This window comes from Argentina silus, assembly GCF_951799395.1.
Source record: "Argentina silus genome assembly, chromosome: 17".
Lineage (NCBI taxonomy): Eukaryota > Metazoa > Chordata > Actinopteri > Argentiniformes > Argentinidae > Argentina > Argentina silus.
In genome coordinates this window covers 18389391-18399390 of record NC_139671.1, presented here as the reverse complement: position 1 = coordinate 18399390, position 10000 = coordinate 18389391, and the positions used below count along the sequence as shown (strand labels likewise).

Sequence of the window (10000 nt, the reverse complement as noted above, 5' to 3'; positions counted from 1 at the left end):
TTGCCAGGACGAAGGCTGCAGGGGTGCTTTTTGCTGCGTTCATTATTTCTGGTCAGGGACAGGCGTGTCCCATGTGAGGATGGATCTCTACAGCAGGCCAGAATACTGCACTTGACAAATGACTACAGTACCCACAATCCACTAGGCCTGGCCTATCTGTTTCAGGAGATAAAACAGCTTCAGACAGTTACGGCTGCAGTAAAACTCATAGGAGGTGATTACTACTCAGTGCAACTGTTAGTGTGTGTGTGTGTGTGTGTGTGTGTGTGTGTGTGTGTGAGACCATATGCATTTTGCACCTGAGGAGACAGTGACGGTTGTGGTATGACTGTGGAGTGACATGGACATGGAGATGGGGTGGCGCGGGGCCATATGGTGCCCTTGTTTAAGAAACATAAGCTCGGTAGATTTCCATTTCTGACATGAACACACCCTTCACCTTCCTCCGACACCAGAAGAGCTTAGTCAGGCAGAACACGCCGCTGGCAGCCGCCCGCAGAGAAATATGCAGAATAGCATCCATTATCATCACCCTGTCCATCCAAGAGGGTGACCTAAAGAGGTCAGGAGAGGGTGCGGGGGGGTGTGTGGGTGTGTGTGTCCTGTGTGTATGTGTGTGTGTGTGTGTGTGTGTCCGGTGTGTGTGTGTCCATGTCCGTGTCTGGTGTGTGTGTGTGTGTGTGTGTGTGTGTGTGTCTGGTCTGTACAGTATGTATCCTGTGTGTGTGTGTGTGTGTGTGTGTGTAGTATGTATCCTGTGTGTGTGTGTGTGTGTGTGTGTGTGTGTGTATGTGACTAGCATAAAAACTCGCCCTGAACTTCACATGAACTTGTAGCTTTTCCCTGCCCATCCTCTCTGTACGTTGCCCTTTCCAGTTGCCGCTCAATCATGCTTGAAGACACTTCTACTGTGTCTAATTGGAGAAAGCTATCCTGTTTTACATATTGTGCTGCTTGAACCTGCAGTATTTACTTTAAGCAAGAGTTAACACTTGTTGACTCACTTAAACTGTTATTCTGGAACTATAATAAAGCCAATAGCTACTGCCATATGCAACAAAGTTCCTCCAGAAACTCTACCTTTCCTAACCTTTTGAATAACCGGGGGAAAGGGAGTTAACACCGATTGGCGAACAATCAACAGATCCACCGATCGGTTCCCTGGAAGGAAAAGGGGGAGGGGTTTACCTGGTCGCTGTTTTTGAGTGACGTGATGAAGGCGTGGTCTAGCGTGTCCAGGTGGGCCAGGGACTGCTGCAGGTGGGAGAGGGCGTGGTCAAAGCTGGAGGCGGAGTTTCCTTCGGGCTCGCCGTCGTCCCCGCCCCTTTTCTTGCTCTTCTCGCCGAGCTGACGAAGAGCCTTCATCGCCCTCTTCATCATCTCAGCCCGCGTCTGCACACTCAACTAGAGAGAGAGAGAGAAGGAGGGAGAGAGAGAGAAGGAGGGAGAGAAAGAGAGAGAGAGAAGGAGGGAGAGAGAGAGAAGGAGGGAGAGAAAGAGAGAGGGAGAAAGAGAGAGAGAGAGAGAGGAGTTATACACACATATAGTAACACACATACACACACACACACACACACACAAAGTTCACGTGTCGAGGTACTTCATTGAACACCTGAGAGTGTCTCACCAACACAACCTCAAGCTAAATCACTAGAGTCTCTGAACTGAGGAGGACAGAAAGGTGATACACACATTATGCTAGACAGACCTCCTATCCAACGTTGAGAGCTCAATAATGGTTGCAGTTGGATAAACGTGAGATACATATTTGATGAATGTCTGATAAATGTTGGATAAAGTAGATTCCTGACAAGGGTGCTCCCCCTTAAATGAGATGTAGGTTAGCAGAGAAGCTTTAACGGCTATCCTGTCATTGTCAGCGCAGTGTGTGTGTGTGTGTGTGTGTGTGTGTGTACGTGTACGTGTGTGTGTGTGGGTGTACGTGCATGAGTGTGTGTCTATGTATGTGTTTGTGTGTATGTCTATGTGTGTGTGTGTGTGTGTGTATGCGCATGCGTGTGTATATGTGTGTGTGTGGGTACGTGCGTGTGTGTGTGTGTGTCTACAGACGTCCTTGTGATTGCTGAGGGAATAGGGCATTAGGGCTGGGCGGTACACCGGTATGAATCCATGCTGTGATGTGTATTTTGACTACATCTTCAACACTGTTGTTCCTCCTCTCCTCTCCACTCCACTCCACTCCTCTCCTCTCCTCTCCTCTCCTCTCCTCTCCTCTCCTCTCCTCACACCAGTAGATTGTGTGCAAACACTTTATTCCTAAGTTTACCATGAACATAATAAGATAATTAGTCACTATGACAACATTCAAACGGTTGCTCTCGTCTGGAAAACGAGCAGCTTTTAACTCAGGCGGCGACCAGCGAAATAGCAGAGATTGACATGAATGAATGAATGAATGAATGAATGAATGAATGGGCACAACACGGTCTAAACCGTATGCTCTATTCCAGAGTAAAGTGAGGAATCTTCACGGACAGGAGTTTAGGAGTCAGGAAATGAGGTTACAGTGGGACTGGGACTGGATAGGGGTACAGGCTCCAACCAGGCAGGGCAGGAGAAGGCCATCGTCCTTCCCATGGCCTCCTCTACTCTGACTGGTTGACAGAGCCAGGTAGGCCTATATACTGTATATATGTCACTATGTTAATATTGACTGAGAGCGGAGAGCTTTCATCCAGACTTAGGTCGATCCCCTGTAGCTATGCATTGGGTCGTGTGATTCACACTCATGAAACATATTTATAACCTTTATGATACAGAAACAAAACATACTGTCAAATACCGTCATACCAGTGTGTGTGTGTGTGTGTGTGTGTGTGTGTGTGTGTGTTTGTGTGTGTGTGTGTGTGTGTGTGGGGGGGTTATCGTAGCTTAGGGACGTGTAATTGTGATTCTATTCGGTGAGAGCAGCAGCTTAACCATTCATGGAGAGAGGAGAGGATGCCTTTGGCTATAAGGGCTTTTACCAAATCAAACACACTCTCTCCATTCCTCTCCTCTCCTCCTAACACACACTCTCTCCATACCTCTTCTCTCCTCCTAACACACACTCTCTCCATTCCTCTCCTCTTTCCTAGATGGTCAGAGAATGCGTCTCTCTCCAATGGAGCAGGCAGAGAAACCAATATAATTTTCTACGAGAGAAAGAGAGAGAAAAAGAGAGCAAGAGAGAGACAGAGGCCTATAGACCTATACAGCCAGAAGCATCGATCGCCAGAGCTTAGGGGGAATGTTTAGAAACGGGTCAGGGGGGTCTAACTAGGGTGGGGGGGGTGGTGCTACTGATCTATGATCGATGCCTCAGAGCAAAAGCCAATTTCCCCTCCAAAAACACCCCTCGAGGTGTTGGTTAGCCCCTGCCTCTCCACCACTCCCCACTCCTGGGGAGTGGATCGATCCATTGTAGGGGGGAAGCGGGGGTGTGAAATGTTGGGGGCATTTAGATCAGTGAGACTTTTTTTCCGAAGAGCCTCTCCTATCCTCAGTGGTGTATGGATTACGGAATGGATGGAGGGGTGGGGAAGAATGATGAAGGGAGGAGAAAGCCGGAAGGGCGTTCATTAGAGCTAATCTGCAGGTTAAAAAGCACAGTAGGAGAGAGGTGCCTGCTGGGAGTTGGAGTGTAATGGGCTCTGAAGGAAGAGGGGGATCAATCAGCTCTCAAATAGACAGAGAGAGAGAGAGAGAGAGAGAGAGAGAGAGAGAGAGAGAGAGAGAGAGAGAGAAGAGCTTGGAAGGAGAAAAGAGAAACAGCATGAAAACACAGCTCTATTGACAAAGCGCACCATGCTTCTTCGGATACTCGTTTCAAATGGGTTTAAATGGTAACACGTACGCAACTGTAGAGCGTTGGCTAAGTTATGGTCGCCTCTGACATGTTATCCATCAAAATGGGTCCCAGAGAGAGAGAGAGAGAGAGACCAAGAAGGAGAGAGGCTGAGAAAGGGATTAGACCATCTGCATTATCTATTGGAAGTGTCTACAGATACAGAAGTGTCTACAGGTACAAGAGTGTCTACAGGTACAGGAGTGTCTACAGGTACAAGAGTGTCTACAGGTACAAGAGTGTCTACAGGTACAGAAGTGTATCCCATTTTCCAGACTTTATTTGACCGGTCATCAGCTAATGCTGTGATACTAATATAGTAGTCGACTGAACACCCTGGACTCTGGGAGTTGTCACATCAGTGCCAAAGATGGTGACTCAAAAGGTCAGGGATTTTCGTCGACTTAAAACTATTAGCTACAGCTCTCCTTTCCAGCAAATGTAACTCTTCAAGTCTCCAGAGACTGACGAGGTGCCTCAAGTTTTGCTTGCTTTCTGCGGTTCGACAGCAAGCTAAGTTAGTCAGGCTCTAGCAGTAGCCTGCTAGCCAACGTTAGCATGCTGTCACCCTCCACCCTCGTCATCAGTGATCTAAACAAGACCCGCCCCCACACAGCACTCCTCCAATCAGAGAGGCATATTATGAATTGCGTCGCCAAGGCTGTACTTTTAGCCGATGGTAATTCTAATATGCGTTATTAGTGAATTCTATCTGCAAAGGTTGGAACATTACCTATACCTTTTCTGAACATCACCTTCTCCCCCCCCCCCCCCCCTCCACCCCCACCAAAAACACCCAAACAGGAAGCATCAACAACCTCAACATCCTCCCACCTGATTGGCTGCCTCGGGGGAGAAGGTGATGTCATCCAAGAAGTTGACAGCGTCAACAGGAAGTAGTCGGTCCAGGTACTTGGCACAGGTGTCGTACGCGTGCAGGTAGTCCTGTTCTGATTGGGGGGGTCTCTTCAGCACCTGGGGGTCCCCCTTCCAGAAGAGCTTGCGTAGCCAGGTGGCGTGGACGGCGCTGGGGGTGACACTGCCCCCTCCTGGTAGAGGAAGGCGGTTGACCAGCTTGGAGATGGACAGCACGTTCTGACTGGTTAGAACCGGTTCTAGAGCGGCCAGTGGGTCAGAATCTCCGCCGGTGAGCTTACGGTAGTTCAGCCCTGTGGAAATTCACCACATGTTTATAACATGCTCATTACACAGTTATATGCTGTGCATATACATAATATGAATACAACACATCTATAACAAAGCCATCGATAAGGATAGAGAGCAATCAGATTCTAGATCAGGGACTAAAGGCAATACCTTCATTGAGTTACATCAAGTACATCAAATAAAATATGATTTACTTGCATATATAACAGACTACGTGTATGGGAATACATTTCCAAATATAAAACATGAACATACAGTACCAGTCAAAAGTTTGGACACAAACTTGCCAAGAGTGTGCAAAGCTGTCATCAAAGCAAAAGGTGGCTACTTTGAAGAATCTAAAATATAAACCATATTCTGGTTTGTTTAACACTTTTTTGTTGACTACATAATTCCATATGTGTTCCTTCATAGTTTTGATGTCTTCAATATTAATCTACAATGTAGAAAATAATAAAAAAATAAAGAAAAACCATTGAATGAGAAGGTGTGTCCAAACCTTTGACTGGTACTGTATACTATTAAATAACACCACAACATACAGCACACCACATATTAATGGAATCGTCGCAATTCACAATGTTACAGCACATAGAATCTAACAAGAGGTGTATGTGATATACTGTATCTAAAGACATTGAGAATATTATCTCTACATGTCTTCGTACTTGTACGATTGATTCCCTTACATATGGGAGTAGCGTCTGGGGTCTGTATGAAAAACACTACACAGAGACTATGCAACAGAATCTGTCAAAATATGCAGTTGTGCAGTGCAACAGTATTGAGCCTCGAACACATACGGTATTTCATAAGGCATTGTGAATATTAGTACCACATATCTTTATATGCATAGGATTACATTTACATTTATGGTATTTAGCAGACGTCTTTATCCAAAGCGACTTACAACAAATACATTTGTTTAAGTAAGTGAATCATCTATCCAACAGTCAATTATAAAGTAATCAATGCTCACACCAGGGGCCATTGGCAGTCGTAATGCCAAAAGCCAATTTTTTACATTATTTTATTATTATTAACAGGAGAGAACTTGTACAGGGGGGAAGTGGGGGTGAAGAGGTCTCAAGGGTTAGGGTTAGGGTTAGTACAGGGGGGGTAGTGGGGGTGAAGAGGTCTTTAGGAGGGACTGTTAAGATGGATCGATACTTTTACAGTATATCTTGGTGCGAAAACTCAATACGTAAAAATATACCATTTCATTATAGGATTGTTCATGTATAGCTTAGCATATGAGCTAGCACAAAAGGGTATATACGAAGGCATGAAAACGAGGGTGTAATGTGTGTGTCTGTGTAGGATTGATCCCCCAGTGCTGTGTTTGTGGCCTCCACTACCAGACTTACCAGACAGACACATTACTCTGACAGTGCACGGCCCATCTGGGTTTTAAATATTTAACACCAGCCTGTGGGGATGGATTTCTGTCAGGACCGCATTGGCCTCACTACACACACACACACACACACACACACACACACACACACACACACACACACACACACACACACACACACACACACACACACACACACACACACACACACACACACACCTCGACACAGACGTACACAAACATTGATATGCACAGACACATGCACACGCACACACAAACATTGATGCACACAAACAAACACACAGACAGACAGACAGACAGACCTACATCACTTTGATATGCAGAGACACTAACGCACACGCACACTCAGACGCACGCACGCACACACACACACACACACACACACACACACACACACACACACACACACACACATTGATACACACAGACAGAGACACAAATGCAAAATCACATGCACACACAGACACAGACAAAAATGCCAAAATCACATGCCCACACAAACACAGACATAAACACAGACACAGACACACACAGACATTTTCATCTCTCGGTCTCCAGAGAACACACAGACAGACAGAAGCTGGCCCAGACACCTGATACCAGCCTGAGATCATAATGAATATAGGACCAGACACCACCTGTCACAATAATGTCTGTGTGTGTGTGTGTGTGTGTGTGTCTGTCTGTCTGTCTGTCTGTCTGTCTGTCTGTGTGTGTGTGTGTGTGTGTGTGTCTCTGTCTGTCTGTCTGTCTGTCTGTCTGTGTGTGTGTGTGTGCGCGCGTGTGTGTCTGACTGTCTGTGTGTGTGTGTGTGTGTGTGTGTGTGAAAGAGAAAGTGAGAGAGAGAGCAACAGAGGAAGGGTGAGCATCTGCATGTGTCAGAGAGGGCGTTGGTCTCGAGGCAGAACAGAATGGTCCTATCATTGACACAGCATGGTGTCTGTGTGTCTGTGTGTGTGTGTGTGCGAGTGTGTGTGTGTGTGTGTGCGTACAGGCGTGTGTGTACATGCGTGTGTGTGTGTATGTGTGTGTGCACATGTGTGTGTGTGTGTGTGAGCACATATGTGTTTGTGTGTGTGTGCGCGCGTGCGTGTGTGTGAAGCGGGTCGGTGTTAATCAGGAACAGAGGAGACAAGTGGGGCGTGAAAACACTGCTTCAACTTCCTGACCTTTCCTGAAATTCAGAGACCAGGAGCAGAGCTGCATCCACCCACACAACAACAACATACAACCAGGATTACAGCAGCACCAAACCGCTCTTTCAGAATGGTGGCGCAGTAATCTTCAGAAGGTCATGCATCATGGAATGTCATTTACTATGCGTGTTGAATATTGGGGTATATAAAAACCAATGAAATGCAAGCATACAAATGCCAAAATGTTGAAAAAGAGTTGTATTATGGTTAGGTTTTAGAATGGTTAGGTTGTATAATGGTTAGGTTGAGAAATGGTTAGGTTGAATAATGCTTAGGTTGAATAATGGTTAGGTTGAATAATGGTTAGGTTTTACAATGGTTAGGTTGAATAATGGTTAGGTTTTACAATGGTTAGGTTGTATAATGGTTAGGTTTTACAATGGTTAGGTTGTATAATGGTTAGGTTGTACAATGGTTAGGTTGTATAATGGTTAGGTGGAAAAATGGTTAGGTGGAATAATGGTTAGGTTGAATAATGGTTAGGTTTTACAATGGTTAGGTTGTATAATGGTTAGGTTGTATAATGGTTAGGTGGAATAATGGTTAGGTTGTATAATGGTTGCCTCCTCACCGTTGGCTACAGCGCGGAGCTTCTTCAGCAGCTTCACGTGGGTGTCGGGCTTGATGATGGAGGTGACATAGTGGGCGCAGCCACAGGCCTCCAGCAGGCTGTAGTAGTAGAGGAGTCTGGGAAGGTCTGTCCCCTCTACACTAGGGAGGACGTACTTGGTCATGTGACTGTAGAAGGCCTCGGGGTCGTCCTTCAGAGTGTCAAAAAGGATGAGGGCGTCGCTACGGGCCTCGATGTCCTTAGTGGAGAGACTGGGGAGGGAGAGGGGGGGAGGGAGGGAGGGAGGGAGATATTGCATATTTATAGTGTCTTGCTTGAAATTGGGTCTCGCTGAGTTGAAGTTGTCCTTCACAGCTTAATGAAAAAGAAAATAGAGATGGAGAAAATGGTGTGGGGTGACAGGAGGAAGGAAGAGAAGTGAGAGAGAGAGAGAGAGAAAGGGAGAGAGAGAGAGAGCGAGAGAAAGGGAGAGAGAGTGAGAGAGAGAACACTGATTAAGAAGAGAAGAGGAGGGAACACACCACAACAGAGAAGAACAGAAGGAAAACAAAACAAAAAAGAAAGACCCCCCCCCCCCCAAAAAAAAGAAAAGAAAATGAAAAGAAAAAAGACAAAGAAAGCCAAACCACCAAAGGTAAACCCGTAGAGCACGCGGGGCTTTGAGCAGCGCCTGTCTGTCGGTGGGATGGAGCGACTTCAAAGCTAACACACAACTCCCCCAGGAGCCTTGGTTCAGAAAAAACCCGGCTCGCAACGTCTCACAAACAAAAGAGAAATACTACAGCCACGAGCGCTGTCAAGCTTATCACACAGTCATTCATCAACCTCACTAACTGTAAACTGTAAACTTGTTTACAAACAAACATGAAACACAGACACACACGCAACGCACTCACCGAGACAAACACCCTAGACACACACGCGTGCAAGCGCGCACGCACGCACACACTGCTGACACAAATGCGTAAATGTGCCGTCACTCATCCCGAATGAGACATCTAACGGGGTAAACTAACAATTCATATAGAGTACAGCATGAAAGTCTACACTATAGCAATGAATACCAATAATAACACTTATATATAAGTGTTATAAACGCCTTTCTAAGGCCCATTGACCGTGTTCCAAAAGAGTCTGCTAAAAATAAGTACAGTACACATGAACCCTGTGTGTGTGTGTGTGCGTGCGTGTCTGTGTGTGTCTGTGTCTGTGTGTCTGTGTCTCTGTGTGTGTGCGTGCGTGCGTGCGTGTGTGTGTGTGTCTGTGACTCCTGTAAAAAAATAATTAAAACAAATAAAATAAGTGAATAAAGGGCAATGCCTGTGTGAGTTACGACAAAGCTGAGCCGCATAAAACACAGCCTTTAAACAGCCAAGAATAAATCAAACATGTTGGATATAGGCTGTGTGTGTGTGTGTGTGTGTGTGTGTGTGTGTGTGTGTGTGTGCATGTGTCTCAGTCTATTTTCATAATTTATTTGCTCTCTGACTTCATAGCTGAGGATTTGACTAGCTCTGCACCTTGTTTTAATAGAATGCCTTTTCAGCAGAGTGTGTAGGTGTGGGTGTGTGTGTCTGTGTGGGTGGGTGTGTATGTGTGTGTGGTGGTGGTGGTGGGGGGGGAGGTACAGTATAAATATCCCCCTGTCGCGGGACCCTTTGCATTCTGATGTAGAGAAATGGTTTATAGAGTCCACTTAACGATAAATTACAACCTGCACCTTTATAGGGTGCCAAGACAGCTTTCCTTGAGGGCCTGCCACTGTGTCTGTGTGTGTGTGTGTGTGTGTGTGTGTGTGTGTGTGTGTGTGTGTGTGTGTGTGTGTGTGCATATACTGTATA

General features: G+C 46.0%; 1 protein-coding gene across 1 annotated transcript in view; it reads right to left on the bottom strand.

Annotated features, from left to right (window-relative positions):
• nbas (NBAS subunit of NRZ tethering complex) overlaps nucleotides 1–10000 on the bottom strand; it is a 138181-nt gene that overhangs the window by 42291 nt on the left and 85890 nt on the right. The window contains 3 exon segments of the mRNA XM_083689392.1: nucleotides 1189–1404; nucleotides 4682–5016; nucleotides 8160–8410. Of these exon segments, the coding sequence (XP_083545518.1) occupies nucleotides 1189–1404; nucleotides 4682–5016; nucleotides 8160–8410 (802 nt within the window).